Source organism: Neltuma alba, unplaced genomic scaffold, assembly GCF_004799145.2.
Source record: "Neltuma alba isolate B1F8T4 unplaced genomic scaffold, ASM479914v2 tig00011707_pilon, whole genome shotgun sequence".
In the NCBI taxonomy this organism is placed as follows: domain Eukaryota; kingdom Viridiplantae; phylum Streptophyta; class Magnoliopsida; order Fabales; family Fabaceae; genus Neltuma; species Neltuma alba.
The window spans coordinates 104,912-124,979 of record NW_021636343.1 but is presented as its reverse complement, the minus strand read 5'-3'; the positions used below and the strand labels follow the sequence as shown (position 1 = coordinate 124,979).

The following is a 20,068-nucleotide window of genomic DNA, read 5'->3' as shown; positions in this document are numbered from 1 at the left end:
TATATCTCCCCTGCAGCAGGTACAAGTCCTGAGGGGCTACATATATATGCAGAAGGTATTTAAAATTCTTGATACGAATAAGGAAAGACGAAGCACAATGGAAATTACACCAGGGGAACAGCCAATGAGGGGCTACATATATATGCAGAAGGTATTTAAAATTCTTGATACGAATAAGGAAAGACGAAGCACAATGGAAATTACACAAGGGGAACAGCCAATGTGTCTATTAAGGAACGTAAAAAGCATGATTGTCTTTTGATTACAACCATAAAACATAGTGTCTTTTCATATTGTTCCTATTTTATAATTAAATTCCAGCATTCTCCAGTTTTCAACTACTGGATGAATCTTGTATCAATATTTAATTTCCGAGTTGTTACTTACTGATTACTCTTTCGTTTCAGTCTTGAGTCAAATTTAATCTATACATACATACATACATATATATATATATATATATAAAGAAAAAGGCATATTGTTAAACAACTAAGCCTTTGCTTCCTTTAGCCTTTATCAGTCATCCTTCACACTTCACCTTCCTCTGTATCTCCTGCTTGAAGGTACGTACCTATATATCCATTCATTTCGTTACAATCAAATGTAGAACTACTTTCACTACTGCTTATGTGGTTTTCATTGTACCCTTTTTCATTTTGCATCCTCACCTTTTTGTCACTGCTTAATCATAGGCTTGTTACAGCGAGAAGATTTAATTTTTCTTAAATCCTGAGATACAGAGTTAATTTGATCTAATTATGATCCCATAATGCTCTTGAGAGGATCATTTGGTGCTGCCTCTGCCAAGCTACAAATATTGCTTTTGAGATGCTTCTTGCAAAAATGTCTTTTAATTTAAAGTAATTACTTGGTATTATGAATTTAAAATGTCTCTACAGGACCATCCTGTTTTGATTTTTTTTTTTATATTTATTGTAGACCTATATTTAGAATTAGATTTATATCATTGTCTCTGCATGCTTACCGAAACAAATATTGCAATGTTATTCATCCTAAGAAACATGACGTATTTTCTTTTGTCCAAATATTTAATCCTTGACGTGAATGGACTGCATGATGCTTATTTATCAGTTCTATTTAAACGTATATTGATATTAAGTTGTTATTTTCATCATAGCAAATATCTAACTGTGTAGATCTGATACGGTTAGAGATTAAAAATAACCCAATTAGTAGTAGAGCTCATACATAGAGATGGATTAAAGCTGCTACTTCTTCAGGTTGTGCTGGCTCGAATGGCAGAGATTGCAATATCTGTTGTTGCAAAACTAGCAGAATACTTGCTTGATCCAGTGATACGTCAAGGGCAATATTTATTCCATGCAAACAGAATCAAAAAGAGTCTTGAAACTGAGAGACAAAGGTTGGCCTCTGCTCAAGATGTAGTGCAGAAACGTGTTCAAGAAGCGCTGAGTAGAACTGAAAGAATTGATGATGCAGTTGAAAAGTGGTTGGGTGAAGTGAAAAATCATATGGATGAGGTGCTGAAGCTGGAGCAGCAAATGGAGGAAGGCAGAAACTGCTTTCGACGGAGGTGTTCTAGCTGGAAGAGGTATCGTTTATGTGGACAGATGGAAAAAATGATGGTGACAACAAGAACTCTTATTGAAAGGAGTGAATTTAATCCCTTTTCTGTCCTTGCTTCACTTCCAGATATAGAATATTTTTCTTCTGGAGATTTTGTGTATTTCCAGTCCACCAAGTTGGCTTCAGATCAATTGTTAGCGGCTCTGCAAGATGATGATATCCACATGATTGGATTGTATGGAATAGGGGGCTCTGGTAAAACAATGCTGGTACAAGAAGTGGGCAAGAAAGCCAAGGAGTTAAAGCTTTTTGATCGAGTTGTATTTGCAACTGTGTCCCAAACTCCAGATGTGAGAAAGATTCAGGGTGAAATTGCAGACATGCTAGACTTGAAATTTAATGGAGAGAGTGAGTCGGGAAGAGCAAGACGTTTGTCAATGAGATTAAATAGTGGGGAAAGGATTATTTTAGATGATGTATGGGCTAAGATCGATTTGAAGGATATCGGTATTCCTTTTGAAGATTATCGACTGAGGCACAAGGTTCTTCTCACTATGCTATATAATGGAGTGTGGAACGAAAATTCCTTTGCACTTCTTATCTGAAGAGGAATCGTGGACTTTGTTCCAAAAACGTGCTCATATAGCTGACAAATCATTAGATAGCGTGGCATAAAAAATTGTAAGGGAATGTAAAGGACTTCCTATTGCCATTGAAGCTGTAGCAACCTCTTTGAAAGGAAAGTCCATTGAAGAATGGATGGATGCATTAAGAAGATTGAGGGATTCAAAACCAGTTGATGTAGAAGAAGGTGTCAGGGATGCTTTTGCATGTCTTCAATTGAGTTATGATTATTTGAAGAGTAATGAAGCCAAGTTAATCTTCCTCATGTGCTGCATGTATCCAGAAGATGAAGATATTCTCATTAAAGATTTGTTCAGAATTGCAGTAGGTTTAGGCCTTTGTGATGAAGTGGGATCAGTCGAAAAGGCAAGAAACAAAGTGACTGCATGTATAAACAATCTCATAGATTCTTGTTTGTTGATGCGCTCTGAGAAAAAGAAAAATTGCTTGAGAATGCATGACATAATACACGATATGGCATTGTGGATATCATCCAAAGAGGATCGTACTATTGTGGTAAATCCTCAGGAAGATATGAATGCACTAACATACGAATCTATAAAAGATTATTACGCATTCACTTCTTGGTGCAATGAAACATCTCGAATTCCTCAACAACTTGATGTTTCTAATCTTGAGGTCCTACTACTAATAATTCGAAGTTCATTTGAATTGTCAGAACTGGATTTTGGAGGTGTGGAGGCACTCAAGGTTATGGGTATCGTCTTTGGATCTTCTTCATTGGTCCAATTATTTACTTTGTGTCCAAAGCCTGTGAAACTGTTACCAAATCTTCAAACTCTTTGCTTGCAAGGATGGGATTTTTGTGATGATTTATCATGGGTTGTAGGACTTAAAAGACCTGAGATTCTTGACTTGGAAGGTAGTTCGTTTTGGGAGCTACTAAAAGGATTAGAAGATTTGAAGGAGTTGAAGCTGTTGGACTTGTCAGGTGTGAAATCAAAGAGCAAAGTTTCAAGGTAATAGAAAGATGCATACAACTAGAGGAGTTATACGCTTCTAGAATCCAACTAAGGAGAATAAAACCACAACCTAGTAAATCTTTTCTAAATAATGCCACATTTCCAAGATTACAGAGGTATAAAATTAAAATTGGGAGCACTGGATCTGCTATACATATTGACAGCAACGCTCCGTTGAATTTTAGCTCAAAAGTTTTTCACTTGGAAAATCTAAATATCTTCATTTCAAGTTCATTTATTAAGGACTTTTTACACCAAGCAGAAGTTGCTAGCTTGGAAAGACTTTATGGTGGTTGCAAAAATATTGTACCAAACACCATTGAAGTAGTAGGAGGGATGGATGAGTTGAGTAGCTTATCACTTTCTTTTTGTTCAAATTTGGAATGCCTGATAGACACAAACGCAACTTCCTGTCAGGTTGATTTGTTGCAAGCAGAAGCTTGGTTCCCAAAGTTGACTAAGTTAAGATTGGAATTTCTGAGCAATTTACAAAAAGTTTGGCATGGTCCACCATTGCTTGGCTTTTTTAATAAATTACAAGAGCTTGAAATATTCAATTGCCCCAAATTGAAGTCGCTCTTTCCAAAATGTGTTATCAGAGCTTTGTGGTTGCTACAAAAGCTGAATATACAACATTGTCGTGAATTGAAGAATATAATAGAAGTACATGGTACTAGTATTGACAACAAAATTATTCCACGTTCAAATGATTCTGATTTGGTGTTCTCACAATTGAAATCTTTGACCATCTGTGACTGTGATAAGCTGAAATATATATTCTTGAACTCTTGTGTTCAAAGCCTTCTACAGCTGGAGAAGGTATCTGTTACGCATGCTCCTCAACTAAAATATGCTTTTGGTCATTATGAAGATGAACATCATCAAATCCAGACCGAGCTTCCAGTTCTGAAATCAATTAGATTTGAAGGCTTGAAAAATTTGCTGAGCATTTTCCCCAAAAACTATTATTCAAATTGCCCTTCTCTAAGGGAATTGTATTGGCGAAGATGCCTCAAATTCACAGCTTCATGCTGTAACATCATGGTTGGTTCAAATATGAATATGGTATGTACTTCCATATGCCCTATAGTATTATTTGAAAGTGTTTTACGTTTATTTTTATTGTATTTATGAATTATGAATTAATGCATAAACCAAGGTTGCAATTTATTCTATGTTTTGATTCACTAAAATTTACTCATGCTTTGGGACAATCGTTGTTATAGTGCGGTTTCAGCTCCGATATCATTTCTCAATTTAGAGAAACTTGAAGTTAAAGATTCTGCCACAGAAGACATTCTATTTCTACTCGAACGGGTTGTTCTTACAAAAATAGTCCTCCGTAACAAGATAACCTCATCCCTAGAAACTCTGAATTTGGAGAATTTATTTGAACCAAATTTCGTTTGCATTGGTCCATCTCAAACTCGAAGCCTCTAAAATCTTAAGGAGTTCGATGTGGTCAGGTGTAACAATCTCAAAGCTATTCTTAAACACATGCAACTATTGGAAACACTATTTATATGGGATTGTGAGGAATTAGAGGAAATAATTTCATATACAGAAATTGGAGAACAGCATCAGAACTCATCTCAGACCCCACAAGTGTGCTTTTCAAATTTGAAAAGCCTTCATATTATGGAATGCAACAAGTTAAAATGCTTGTTTTCTGTCGCCTTAGCTTGGGATGATCTTCCTGAGCTTCGACGTCTATATGTTTCAGGAGCTTGTGAACTAAAACAACTTTTTAGAGGTGAGGCCAAGCCAAAATGGCAAAACAATGCAGAAAAGAAGTTCTTACCCAACTCGAGGCATCTAGCTCTGATGACAGTACCCAATCTCAAGGATTTCTGCCAAGGGTTATCCCTCTCTAATGAGTGTCTTTTGCGGGTATAACACATTTTCTGTACTTACTTTGATTTCTTTAATTTTTTTATTAGTTGCATTTTTTGCAGCCCAATTTTTAGTGTGGGAACCAATTGAATTTTAGTAGTTCTAATGAAGAGTTTGATATATTCTGAAGTTTCTTTTAATATTATTGGATCTCGCGATCAATCAGTATTCTTATTCATTTTGTCTTAGCTTACTAATTTAGAACTTTCATTACCATGAAAGCAACAACTCCCTTGTGTGCTGGTTCAAAGTATGTAGCTACCAACTATTAAAAAAAAAATGTAGTCACTATCAATTTTTTGAACATGTATCAGTAAAGACTTCCTTTACTAATCCCGTTGACCCTGTTCCATTGGCCATTTTTTGTAGCTCGTTGGCTCTAAACCTCAGTCTCTCTGAGCTGTGGTTGAGATGGATGGGTTCCTCGTAGATTCCCAACCTTGTTTGTCTTCAAACATTGGTTCTTTATAATTGTAACAATCTGAAATCTGTATTCAACGAGGGCATCCATGGAAGAAGTCTATCAATGCTACAGACTCTTGTTTTAAGCAAATGCGAGGAGTTGGAGGAAATTATGATAGAGGATAAAAAATTTCAAACATGCTTTCCTAAATTGAATGAGTTGACTATTTAGGGCTGCAACAAGTTGAAGTGCCTTTTCTCAACCTCCTCTATCACTATATTGCTTCCACAATTATATAAAATACGGATATCAGAATGTGCAAAGTTAGAGGAGCTTTTCAGACATAGTGGTGAAGCCAGTAGTAGTGACAACGTAGGTGAAATCATGCTTCCAAACTTGAGAGACATAAGCCTAACGAATTTGCCTTGTCTTGTTGATATCTGCAAAGGTTTCAAGTTATCCGTAGTGAACAATGGATATATCCTAATAGAGAATTGCCCAAAATTTTCTGCAATTATGGGAGCAACTGGGAGCGTGTACTTTTCCATATTAAGACGAGCAAGTTGTATTTTAATGTTGGTTTTGTTGGTTTCCCATTGAGGACAACAATAAAATAAAATAAGATAATGGTGCTTAAACAAGTAATATTTAGAACCTTGAATTGCCTCTACTCTGTATTACACAAAACAAGTATTGGCCGGAACAATTTTGTTGTAGTCTTTTATAATTAAACGTCTTTAGGCTTTCTTTCTTAGCTCATTTGTGTTTTCTGTAGAAGGAAGCATTGCCTAATGCCAATAACGGCAACCAACACCTGGATCAAGTTCCATATTCCTTCTCAGAAAACTTGTTTTTGGAGGAATTAGAATTACAAAAGCTAAGTGAACTAAGTTGCATATTCACGGCTTTTACTTCCTCTCAAAACTTGGGCTTCCTATATCTTCAATCTTTAGCAGTGCATCGATGTGGGAAACTAAAATGTATCTTGTCCATGTCTGTTTGGGGAAGCCTCCCACAGTTGACATCCTTGAAAATTACAGAATGTGAGGAAATAGAGGAAATCATGGAAGAACGAGAAGAAGCTCATCAGAATCTAACCAACCCCAATATGCACTTTCCTTTTCGAAAACTAAAGGAAATAGAGGTGAGGGGCTGCAACAAGTTGAAATGCCTTCTCAGAAATGTTGTACTTGGAATGCTGCCACAACTACAGTGCATTGAGGTATCAAAGGCTGCACAAATGGGGGAGCTTTTATCATATAAAAGTGATCAAGGAACTGCCAATATGCAAGAAATTGTGCTTCCAAATCTAGAGAAATTGTATCTTTCAAATTTGCCTGCCCTCACTCACTTCTGCAAAGGATCCAAGTTAAATGCTGCCTACCTTCATGATGTCCAAGTATACGAATGCCCAAATTTTGGCTTCTCCCTTCTGGAAGGCACAGGTGTTTATCAAGCTGCCACCTTATTTCTTTCTTAAACACTACTACTACATGCATACACACACACACGAATGGATCAAATATATAAACTGTGGTTAGGAAATTATTTATGTAGCTTGAAATGCCAATTTGTTTTGATGTGCAGAATGACCATTGCAAAATGAATTGACGTCGTGATGGACAAAACATTGAAAGAAAGAGCAGATGGAAGAAGTGAAAAGCCTGAAGATATATGCAGATATTATGATTAGTTAGTGAGGAAGTTATGTCCATGAGGTTGTGCCTGTCCATCCTCACTGGCTTTGGTTTTGGAATGGGCCTAATTAATTGGGACTAAGGCTGCTATGTCCCATTCAAGGCCTTGGCTAGTGGCTCCCTCGTGCTTTCGTATCTGATCTGTGTTGGTCCTTAGTCCTTTTAATATCTCTGGTTCTTGGCTTTTACTCTTAATTGTTTACCCAAACGAATGGCACGAATACTGTAGCAAAGTGGATAACTGTAGATGATCATAATAATTATTTGGAAGGATCACGGGAACGAGAGGCATGACTTTATGTGAGGACACGTTGACCCCAAAAGTGAAAAAACGAAGCTTCGGGGAAAATCATCAATCAAAGTTGCCAACAGCTTGACTAGATGTAACCAGTTAAAATGCTTATTTTCTGTGGTTATAGCTTGGGATGATCTCCCTGAGTTGCAGGATCTCCATGTGTCAAGAGCTGCACCATTAGAGAAAACTTTTAGAGGTGAGGCTTAAATTAAATGGCAAAATAATTCAGATAAGAGGATCATACCCAAGTTGATAAAACTAACTCTAAAAAAAGCACCAAATCTCAAGGATTTCTGTTCACAGTGCTAGAACACTGTGAACAGAGCCTTTGAGGTGTTTTCTGCCTGAAAAAATTATGGTTCAAATCATTTTTAGTGGTTCCTTGTTAAATTTCTGTGGCCTCCATCTGTTATTGCGTTAATAAATGATAATAATCTTCTTCATTTGTCTTTTAACACAGGAAACAGAGCCTCATGTGCCAAAAATGACAGCCAATTACTTGATCCAGTTCCCTCTTGCTTAAGCCGAACATTTTGGGTTTGTAAGATGGCGAGTTCAATTCTCCCTATGACCTCATACTATTACTATATGTCCCTCACATCTTTTATTAATTTGTTGGAGGTCCTTTTGAATGTTTAAATTATATTGTTTATGTTCCACAATACTTTTCCTTCACAATTATCCAGCTCCGACATGCACCTTTTCTTTTCTAAAGCTGAGGAGATTTTAATTAAGCAGAGCTACCTCCGCGAGTTTATCTTTTTCATTATTTTCAACTTTCAACAGAGATATTCTTCTTAGGTGTCCCTGTTGTTTCCATTATTGAGTTTATCTTCTCATAATTTGTCATAAGCATCAACCAACCAGGTCTATATATCTCTCTCTTTTTCCCCGTTTCCCCCCCCCCCCCAATGTTGATTAAAATAAACTACATATGTGAAGTTGACACCAGCTGGCAAGCACCTAATTAGCAGTAAGATTCTCTTAAAATTACAAATCCTGTTAACTGATGGGGACAAATTAATAGTTTAATAGAGAAGGTGAAGATAAATTGGATTATATCACTTTATTAATTTGAAATGGCAGACAAGAAGGGCCTACACAACCATCAATAATTCAACATATATCCAAAATTAAAGCACTTTTGTTAAAGTGATTGATTCGGAACGAGAGGCATGACTTTGCATGTGAGAACGCATTGACCCATGATCAAAGTAAAGTGAAGATAGGAAATGACCAGGAAACTAAGCAGTGATCCTAATTATTAGCATCCAAAAGCAAAAAGGAAGGCTTGGGCAATCCTTTCAACACATACAACTTCAGCTTGGCTTCCGATCCTCTGCTTCCTCTCTTTCTCTCTCAAGCCCTTCATCACTTCTAATTCCTTTCATTCGCCTTTTTCCAGTCTGCGTCTTCCACTGCTCGCAGCCGTTCGCCGGGACGCTGTCATAATTCACCGTCGATCAGCCTCTCTCTCTCAAACCTCCTTCCAACGCAACTCCTCCATCCCTTGGTCAGTTTGAATTTTTATTTCCAAATCTTATGGGCGGTTTTGAGTTTTCTCCACGCTTGCCTTAAACTTCTCCACATGCTTCCGCTGGCTTTTAGATTCTGTGGGTTGAAATTAACAAATTTGCATTGAAAACTTATTGCAATTACCTGTGCTTTGCTTTCTGACTTTAATTTGTGATATGGGTCTTGGGTTATAGGCTGCAGCTAGAGCTCAGATATGTGTGTGTGTGTGTGTTTGGTTTCAGGCGGTTCCACTTATCATCATCATCATCATCTGTGTCAGTCAGTCTTCTTCTCATTATTTTCAATGTTATGTTTGATTTAAAAGACAGTACTAGTGATATGAATAATATTGCAATCATTTAATGGCAAAATGTGCTGGGAGTGAGCTTGATAAATAAAAAGCACCCTCACTTTTTTCCCCATTCCTGCTTCCTTCTTAGAAACGTCATACATGTATGTCTGATCTCCTTTTCACGCAAGGAAAAAGTTTACATGGTTCAAAGTTTTTCTTAATTATCAATCCAGTTTCTTAAACTTTCATTTGGAATGACTTAGTTCGTATAGTTGATAATCTGGAAACAATTTAGTTCTCATGATTTTTTAATTTAATACAACTCCATAACTATATAATTTCTTATATTCAATAAATTATAAGGATTGAATTATTGAAATGTAGTGAGTCAAAATTTGGGGACTATCCATAAGTGAGGAAAAATTTTAAGGGTTAAAGGTTATATTATTTCTGAAGCCGATATAAATCTTTCTTAAAATCTAAAGCCACGATATACATACTTTCTAAGCTATTATTCCAATCTACACATATTATTGATTAACGATTGAGTCGTATTTTAACCCAATTTTGAGCATAAACAATGCCTAAAAATAATTTAGATTAAAAAAATTTTAATGTATTATTTATTTAAACATTACGATACTTCATATGATGTTATTAATTTTATATGTTATAAATTAATTACATATTTTAATTTATTTAAAAATTCATTATATTTCTATCCTAAGCAGAAGCGTATTTTGATTATTTAATTTTACATAAAGCTTCAGTTTAATTCCTCAATTTTATGAATCTCTTTTTATGTTTCCAAACTCTAATACTTTTAGTTGTAAATGATGATTTTTTATGTCAATCCTCATCATTTTTTTTATTAAAAAACTGTTATATTATATTAGTATTTGAGAATGTTTTATTTGTATTTAAAATTTCAATGTTAGAATTGTTTTTGTTAATGATACTAATATCATTAATTATGATTAGAGAAATAAAAAGTCACTTTATATAATTCAAAAACTAAAATAAAGACTACTTAAAAGATCAAATATGCATTTTTGTGGGTACTAACATGTTCTTACGTGCTTGGGTCAAGAAGTGCATCTATTATTAGAATCTGGGAGGCAAGTCGAAAGTCTTCATTTACTGAGATCCAATCACCTGTCCTACTTATCAATTTTATATGAACACAAGCATATTTTTCTTTATCATTTTTATATTAGAAAATCAGGCTATTATAATCTGATTCTGCATGAGATTACCAACAACTCATTTAATGGTAAAGCTCATAATGATAGGTTTTGATCCGCTTGTCTTTCAGGTAGTTTTGGCTTAAATGGCAGAAATTGCAGGATCAGTTATTGCCAAACTCGTTGAATATTCGGTAGCTCCACTGGTACGTCAAGGACAGTACTTGTTTTGTGCAGGCAACATCACAAAAACTCTTGAAACTGAAAAGCAGGAGCTTGCATCAAGACAAGATGGAATTCAAGCGCGTGTTCAAGAAGCACTTAACAGAACTGATAAAATTCTTGATGCTGTTGACAAGTGGTTAGGTGAAGTGAGGAGTCATATGGATGAGGTGCAGAAATTGGAGCAGCAAATGAAGGAAAGCAATAGTTGCTTTCAAGGAAGGTGTCCTACTTGGAGGAGATATCGATTCTGTAGACAAATGACAAAGATGATTGAGGCAACAAAGAATCTCAATCAAAGGAGTAAATTTGATTCCGTTTCTATACCTGTTCCAATCCCAGATGTAGAGTACTTTGATTCTAAGAATTTTGAGTATTTCCAGTCTACAAGGTTGGCTTTTGATCAATTGATGGCAGCTCTCCGAGACTCTGGGGTTCGCATGATTGGATTGTATGGGATGGGGGGCTCCGGCAAAACAACCTTGGTAACAGAAGTAGGCAAAGAAGCCAAGAAATCAAACCTTTTTGATCTAGTCATATTTACAACTGTGTCCCAAACTCCGAATATTAGAAAGATTCAAGATGAGATTGCAGATATGTTCAACTTGAAATTAGATGAACAAAGTGAAGCAGGAAGAGCTAGACGTTTATCGATGAGACTGAGCAATAGGGAAAGAATTCTTATAATATTCGATGACGTATGGGCTGGGATCCATTTGAAGGATGTCGGTATCCCTCTTGAGGATTATCGTGGTTGCAAGATCCTTCTTACCACTCGGCGCCAACAAGTATGCAGTTTGATGGATTGTGAAAGAAAGATTCCCTTGCATCTTTTATCTGATGAAGAATCTTGGACATTATTCCAAAAACATGCTCGTAATGTTGATGAATCATTGAGTAATGTGGCACAAGGAATTGTAAGGGAATGCAAAGGACTTCCTATTGCAATTCAAGCCGTCGGAGCCTCCTTGAAAGGAAAGTCTGTAGCAGAATGGAAGCAAGCGCTAAACAGATTAAGGAAGTCAAAACCAATTGATGTGGAAGAAGGTGTCAGAGACGCTTTTCCTTGTCTTCAGTTGAGTTACGATTATTTAAGGAGCAATGAAGCCAAGTCACTCTTCTTGACATGCTGCATGTATCCAGAAGACGCAAATATCTTGATTGAAGATTTGTTCAGAATCATGATAGGTTTGGACATGTGTGAAGAATTGAACTCTCTTGAAGAAGCAAGAAACAAAGTGGGCGCATGTGTAAATATCCTTGTGGATTCTTGTTTGCTAATGCGTTCCGAGAAGTATAAAGGCCGATTGAGAATGCATGACGTAGTTCGTGATGTAGCGTTGTGGATATCACGTCAAGAAAATCGTAATATTGTAGTGAATCTTGAGAAGGATATGAAGATGGCAACAAATGGGTCTATAAAAGATTGTTACGCATTCACTTCTTGGTGCAATGAAAAATCTCAATTTCCCCCACAATTCGATGCTCCAAAACTAGAGATTTTGCTGCTAAATGATATAGGTGATGAACGTGAATTATCAGAAGCAAATTTTGCAGGTATGGGATTGCTCAAGGTTTTGCAGATTCATTGTCCATATAAGGGCCTTGTAGGATCCCGCTTGTTATCATTGCCACACTCTATGAATTTGCTAACTAATCTACGAACCCTGATCTTGCGAAACTATCAATTAGGTGATGATTTGTCATGGGTGTTAGGCCTCAAAAGACTTGAAGTTCTTGACTTGAAAGATAGTAGGTTTGAGGATCTGCCACAAGGATTGGAAGAGTTGAGTAAATTGAAGCTGTTAGATTTAGATTATATTGGGGAGCAAAGTTTTAAGATAATAAAAAGATGCACACAACTACAAGAGTTTTATGTTCAGAAAATCAGAACAACTTTAAGACCTGGTAAATGTTTATTGAAAGATGCTGGTTTTCCTAGATTGAAGAGATATAAACTTCAAATTATTAACAAGTATAGTGTTAGTACATTCAGTGGTGATCATCAACATTTGATGCATTTTCATTCCAAGGCTTTATCCTTGCAAGAGTTAAAAATCTCTGCCTTAAGTCCATTTATTAAAGATCTTTTGCAACAAGCAGAATTTGTTTGTTTGTATAGATGTGATGTAGGTTGTAAAAATATTGTACCAGACTTTGTTCAAGTTGCAGGAGGGATGAATGAGTTGACCACATCATGCCTCCAGTTTTGTTCAGATTTGGAATGCCTTGTAGATGCAACTTCTCATGAAATAGAAACTTGGCTCTTCCCAAAGGTAATCAACTTAAGGTTGGAGTCTTTAGCGAACTTGAAAGTCATTTGGTGTGGTCCCCCTCAGCTTTGCTTCTTTGAGAAATTACAAGAGCTACATATATCCCATTGCCCTAAGCTGACTTCGCTATTTCCAAAGTGTGTTGTGAGAGCTATACTATTGTTACAAAAGCTAAATATAAATGGTTGCAGTGAACTGAAGAATATAATAGAGGAGGATGGCGATGGTGCTAACAGTGAAATTATTTCAGCTTCGAACAATAGTGCATCTTTGGTGTTCTCAAAATTGAAAAGTTTGACCATCATTGATTGTGATAAGTTAGAATATGTATTCTCGAACTCTTGTGTACAAGGCCTTGAGCAGTTGGAGGAGGTGTGCATTTCTGGGGCTTCTCAACTAAAATATGCTTTTGGTCAACATGAAGATGAGCATCAAGAGGTTCAAATCAAGCTTCCTGCTTTGAAATCACTCGAACTCAATGGCTTGAAAAATTTGCTCAGCATTTTTCCAAAAACCATTCATTCAAGTTGCCCACGTTTGAGAGAAATGCAATGCGTGAAATGTCCCAAATTCAAAGATTCATTTGTTAATATCACTGTTGGTTCAACTATAAATATGGTATGTATTTTCAAGTGCCCTCTATTAAATTCTTTGCCTAAATTTTTATTGCTATTTTTTTCATAATATCTATGAAAATGATGCAAAAACCAAATGTGAGTATCTTATTTTGATTTGTGAAATCCTTTGCCACAGGACAATCAATTGAATAGTGGGATTTCAGCTCCACTATCATTTCTCAATTTAGAGAAACTTAAGGTCGATGATTGTAGTACGGAAGACATTCTATTTAGACTTGAAGAGGATGTTTTGACTAAAAGGACTTCACAAAGCAAGTTAACGTCTTCCTTAAATGCTCTGAAATTGAAGAATCTGCCCGATCTAAAATTTGTTTGGAGTGGTCCCATGGAAAAATTGAGCCTCCGAAATCTTAGAGAATTCAGAGTGAGTGGGTGCAACAATTTGAAAACTATTTTCTCCCCTGTAATTCTTAAGCGCATGCCACCATTGAAATGTCTTGAAATATCAGATTGTGATGAATTAGAGGAAATAGCATCCAGTGCAGAGGTAGGAGAGCAACATCAAAGCCCATTGAATTCTCCTCATTCACCACAAATATGTTTTCCAAATCTGAAAAGGCTTCGAGTTCAAAGATGCAACAAGTTAAAATGCCTATTTTCAATGGCCATAGATTGGAGTGATTTTTCGGAGAATGTATTACCTAATTTAAGGAGTTTGATTCTAGGAGAAGTGCCAAGTCTCAAGGATTTATGTCACAATTTATCCTTTTCTAATGATTGTCTTCGCCAGGTACTCACATCTTTGCTAATTGTTTCCCTTTCTTTAAATGAATTTTTTCTCTCTTTATTGCAGCTCAATTTATTGGTCCTTGGAATCCTTAAGTATCTAATCGCAGATAAGTTTTTTTTCCTTCTTTTTCTTTCTTGAATCTTAAAATATTATTATATCCTAGGATGATGCAATATTTGTATTCACTTCATTTTAGATTAACAAAATTAGAGATTCAAGATCCTAATAACGAATATACACAATATGTACCCATGTTAATGATTTCTAAATATTTTTATGGCATAAATACATATAATACTATTTGATTTTTTCTTATTGTTGTCCCTCCCTCTTTTTGGTAAGGATTTTATAGGAAATTGTACAGAAAAATAATAGTAGAATTATCGATTTTTAATTCTAAATTAAAATTAAAAAAAAAATATATACTAAAATTCTAATTTTATTTAGAAGCAGGAATTTGAACATATAATTTTTTCCAAAGGATGAATTTTGTCAAAGGATTTAACATTTTACATTTCTTGAATGTAGACCCTTCCGTCCAATACTTTATAGATATATATACAGTATGATTATTCAAAACAAATTTTAAATTTTGGTTTCTTTTTCTTTAGCAAACCATGCGAACTTATAACAGCTGATTGATTAATTTTTTCATTTCAAATGAAAATTCTATGTAAATTAAAATGAGCAGTTTTAAATATCTTTAGTTTTGTTAAAAGGGAAAAAATGACATTCAAATAGTTTTCTTTATATTTTTGTTACCCTAATTTTTATATATGTGCGCGCACGCGCATAGGCTAGACAGCTAGAATTTTTTTTTATAGTCGTATTTCTTATTATTTTATTGAATATGAAGAAAAGGGGACGTTGGAAAATTTTTTAATTTTAGTAACACTTGACTATGCAACAGTTCTGAAATTGTTGCGTAATCTAACATATGAACAGGCAATAGTAATATTTAACAACAGATCTAAAAGTATTCCCTAAAATAGAATAGGCGACAATTTTCAACTATTGAATTGAAATCGTCAAATAGGCAACATAAAAATTGTTGACTATAAAACTATTTTTATTGCAACACATAAAAGCTACTCCATATTTTTATAGGTAATTAAAAGATAAATGTGGCCTTTAAATATTTCTTCCCAACATTCGAGAAATGTTGCCCACTATTTTCCAATGCATCAAAAGAACCATTCATTTTTTATTTTTAAAAATTTTATGTATTTATTAGTAAGTTTATTAATTTATTAATTAGATGAATTAAAAAATTATTTTGATAATATTTTGTTGCAAACCACATGACACTGGTGTTGAAGTATGCAAAAGAAGAGAGATGTTGCCTAAAGATATAGGCAATATAGTTTCGTTGCTAGGCAATAATTTTGAATTATTGTTATAAAGCAAAAATGTTGTAGTGATGATTGGCATTTGGAAAAGGAAGCGGCTTCTTGTCTTGTGTTATTACGCTGATGTGTGTTTGTTTGGTCTGTGTATATGCAGCTGTTGTGTTCAAAACTGGAAGTATTAGAATTAGAAAGTCTCCCTGAGTTGTGGCTGATATGGGGAGCTCCTTCACATATTTCAAACCTTATCCATCTTCGAACATTAGACCTGTATAATTGTAAGAAATTGAAATCCGTATTTGGTGAGGGCAGCCCCGAAAGAAGCCTCCCAATGTTAGAGACGCTCATGATACAGAGCTGTGAGGAGTTGGAGGTGATTTTGACACAACAAGATCACCAATCATTCCAAACTAGCTTTCCTAAATTGAAAGAATTGATGGTGTACCAATGCAACAAGCTTAAGTCTCTTTTCTCAACCTCCTCTGTCACCATATTGCCTCCACATTTATACTATATAGACATATCAGAATGTGCAGAGTTAGAGCAGCTCTTTGAACGTAGGAGTGAACCCAACAGCAGTAGTGACAATGTCAACAAAATTGTGCTTCCAAATTTTACAAACATACTACTGAAGGAATTGCCAAGTCTTGTTGATATCTGCAAAGGATTTAAGTTATCCGTAGAGAATGGCGGAATACTTGAAATGAAGAATTGCCCAAAATTTTCTTCAGTTATGGGAGCAACTGGGAGCATGTGGATTTCAATATTTACACAGGTAAGTTGTATTCGAGTGTTGGTTTTGTTTGTTTCGCATGGAGGACAACAATAAAATACAAAAAGTTAGTGCTGCTTAAACACTTTATACTCAGAGCCTTGAATTGCCTTTACTCTGTATTATGTATACACTAAATTATTATTGGCCGAATTGTTAAATGTCTTTATTTGGCTTTCTTTCTTTGTTAGTTCATTAATGTGGTTCATTTGTGTGTTGCATAGAAAGTAGAGCCTCACGCCAACAACGGCAACCAACCGTTTCATCAACTTCCATATTTCTATCCAACAGCCCTGAGTTTAAGGGAATTAGAGTTCCAAGACCTAAGTGAGCTGAGTTTTATATGCAGAGCTTTCACTTCCTCCCAAAATTTAGGCTTCCAATATCTTTGGAATTTAGGAGTGCATGGATGTGGAAAACTCAAATGTATATTCTCCATGTCTGTTTCGGGAAGCCTTCCACAATTGGAAGTACTCACAATTACAGAATGTGAGGAAGTAGAGGAAATCATGCAAGAGTCGTTAGAAGAAGCTCAGAATGCTGTATCTGACTCGAATTATTTGCAGTTGCCTTTTCCAAAATTGAGGATCATAACAGTGAAACGCTGCAACAAATTGAAATGCCTTCTCAGGTACGTTGACGTTGGAATGCTTCCGCCACTAGAACGCATTGAGGTATCAGAGGCTACACAAATGGATGAGCTCTGTTCACATAAAAGTGATGAAGCCACTGCCAGTACGCAAGAACTTGGGCTACCACATCTATACTCATTGAAACTTTCAAAACTGCCAGCCCTCACTCACTTCTGCAAAGGATTCCTGCTAAATGCTCCAAAACTAAAACTCCAAGAAGTCCAGATAGATGAATGCCCAAAATTGGACTTCTCCTCCCAGCAAGCCGCTTCCACCCAAACCACAGGTATTTCACTATTTATCTTGCTCCCACAATTTCCTTATTTATGCATAATAATACATTAAAAATATACACCACTGGAACAAATATTACAAAATGTACTCTACTGATTAACCATTTTTTAAATAAAACAGAGTTTCTTCCCAGTCAAGTCTCTGTTACAAACCCGAAATTTGTATTTAAAATTTTAATCTATGATTCTAGTATTCTTTCCAAAAGGAAAGGGGAAAAATCTTTGTTCCTGGCTACGTCTTTATATTACTTGTCGGTTCTTGAGCTTATGATCAAATCACAAAGATCTAAACTTCCATAGACTTACTTGTTCGTTCTAATTAGTTGATATCTTAGGATTTCTGTATCCAGCAAACTTATAATTCCAAAATTTAATTATTATTATTCACTTTAAAAAAGAAGAAGAAAGATATCAACTTTATTTCATAGCACGCAGATATTGATTATTAAAAATTTATCTTATTAATGATTTTGAACAAATATTTATTTTATTCACTCGAAAAAACATTTCTTTTAATGCGGTATATTATGTTGCCCTCCAAAATTATGTATACTTCAGATATGAATCAGAATTCTGAATTGGGAAAGGTTCTGAGCATGCTGTAATCTTAAATTCCTGACATAAATGTGCTGATCTGCTTTATTTGTTATACTAAAGATGTTTAAAGCTTTGGATGGGAAAAGATGTAAGTTGAAGTGTGAATTTGTGTTCATACACAGACGATGAGTCATCTGATGAAGAGCCATGAAGGAAAAGAGCAGATGGAAGAAGCGGAAAAGCATTATTATGCGTATGCAGATGCATGTTATTAGTTAGAGATTTGTGCTTGAACTGTAATAAAACCTTGTGATTCCAAATTCAGAAGTATTATGAGACCTTTAAAGTGCATTTCAAATTCAGTTCAGAGTGGATGGTATTGATTGTGTAGGGTTATCTCATGGGGACGGCGATGATACCCTAAACCTTATTATGGGTGATTATATATATATGATGAATCCTTAGACTCTTTTACAAGTGTTTATGAACCTCAATCTTGCGACCCTCTTGTGATGGAAGGAAATCGAATGACTATGAGATGTCACTAGCAAAGTTCGATCGGCTTGTTTGCTAAGTCATTCCAATCTTTTCATGGGTCCAACAATAAACTCTCAGAGACATCGTCAAGAAAACAGCCCAAGTAGTAATGTCTTTTTAATACATCAATAATGTTCGAATCTTCAACCGCCACTCGTTCTCCTACCCGGCCCTTGATCAATGAATCAAGAGATCTCTTGCTTTGTCAATGATGGTTCTTTTACACTAACAGGAGATCATGAGTAACAGTGCATAACTTCGGATCAAACACATACACCCATCGATCAGATGTTGAGCCAGAGACAACAAATAAATGTGATACTTACGATAGCAGCATGAAAACTCAGTGGAACACAATTAAGGTGGTTGGACTTGACTAGAGAGAGACAGGAACATGGGGTCACCTCATTTTCTGGTGGGAGAATTGAATAAGGAAGCCTTTAAAATTTATGGGCCTGTGTGTGAACTGTCTATTTCACGGACGGTTGCAACCACATGCATCCCGCCCTTATTAATTCGATCCCCCACATCTTTTTTGTTCTTCATATCATAAACGTGAAATTTTCTATTTCGCATCAGTTTTACTTAATAATATTTTTTTCGCCTGTTAAACAGCTCATCATCAGGATCCATTAAATCTCTTCACTTGTGTAGGTGCGTGTGTTTCAATTTGTTAATGTGTTACTTAAGAAAACAATTAACAATGTACATATGTACTTTAATTTGTAATAAGGTTGAACCCAGAAAATATATGGGAGGCTAGCACGTGCCTCTGTAATGAAACATTGAAACCAGAAGAAGATAGAACCATTATTAAAGGGGCAATAAATACTCATGAAGCAGCATATTAGACTTACAGAAAGCAAAGAAAGAAGATTTATTCTGATTCTATTCATAAGTTACATCATTAAAGTAATTTTAAGTTTTATTTATTATTGTCTTAACTTTATATTTTCAAATAAAGTAGTAAATATTAAGTAAGAAAAATAAGTTGAAAAATTCTTAAATTTTAAGATAAAACTAGTAAGGTTCAAGGTTTTTTATTGGTTCTGATAAAACTTATTGCGAGAATACCTTGTAAATAAGATGAGAGGAGCATATATTATTGATTGGGGAACCCAGAAATTTATGGAAATTAAAGCCTTTGGAATATTAGGTGAATGGATGCATTAATATCAAGACACTTGATATATATCTCTTGTTGAGGCAGCTTTTATTGCACATCGATTATACATGTACATAGTTGTTCAAGAATGGTCCTCCTATATATGCATCTACTTGTGTTCTGAAAGTCGCCCTCACTACTCAAAACGCACATTCTGATCCACAGCTCTTTTCTTTCTTATTACATCTTTTTCCTGAAATCATCTTTCTCATTCTCATGTACTTCTCTTGCTCGCCTCTTCCCATTGTCCACCTTATATATGCAAGTACATTTTTTTGTATTTTTATTGAAGTTTTAGTATTTCAAATAGTGTTTTTTTTTGTATTTTTATTTAAATTTTGGTATTTTGACAATTTTTTCCTCGTTGATGAGATTTACTCTATGGCAAATTTGTGTGGAGGCTAGAGATGGCATAAGTGTTGATTTATTGTAAATTTTGTTTACATACCAAATTTTGCAGCAAGTTTAATAGGTATAAGCACTTACGAC

The 20,068-nt window shown here is 35.2% G+C and overlaps 2 protein-coding genes and 1 pseudogene across 3 annotated transcripts in view; all 3 read left to right on the top strand.

The window, feature by feature from the left end:
• Positions 1-1,256: 1,256 nt before the first annotated feature.
• LOC114717081 (disease resistance protein At4g27190-like) lies at positions 1,257-7,650 on the top strand (annotated as a pseudogene).
• A 2,930-nt stretch (positions 7,651-10,580) lies between these two features.
• On the top strand, positions 10,581-16,790 carry LOC114717078 (probable disease resistance protein At4g27220). Its single transcript, XM_028902160.1, has 5 exons — positions 10,581-13,547; positions 13,683-14,297; positions 15,801-16,418; positions 16,640-16,712; positions 16,765-16,790. The coding sequence occupies exons 1-5, from the start codon at positions 10,581-10,583 to the stop codon at positions 16,788-16,790; spliced, it is 4,299 nt and encodes a 1,432-aa protein (XP_028757993.1).
• A 33-nt stretch (positions 16,791-16,823) lies between these two features.
• Positions 16,824-20,068, top strand: part of LOC114717079 (uncharacterized) — a 61,881-nt gene continuing 58,636 nt past the window's right edge. The window contains exons 1-2 of one of the 2 annotated variants that reach the window (XM_028902163.1): positions 16,824-17,333; positions 18,060-18,225. In XM_028902163.1, the coding sequence (XP_028757996.1) occupies positions 16,853-17,333; positions 18,060-18,088 (510 nt within the window). In that variant the 5' untranslated portion in view covers positions 16,824-16,852 and the 3' untranslated portion in view covers positions 18,089-18,225. Of the gene's footprint in view, positions 17,334-18,059; positions 18,226-20,068 lie in introns of those variants that run through there. The other variant, XM_028902161.1, reaches the window with a different exon arrangement.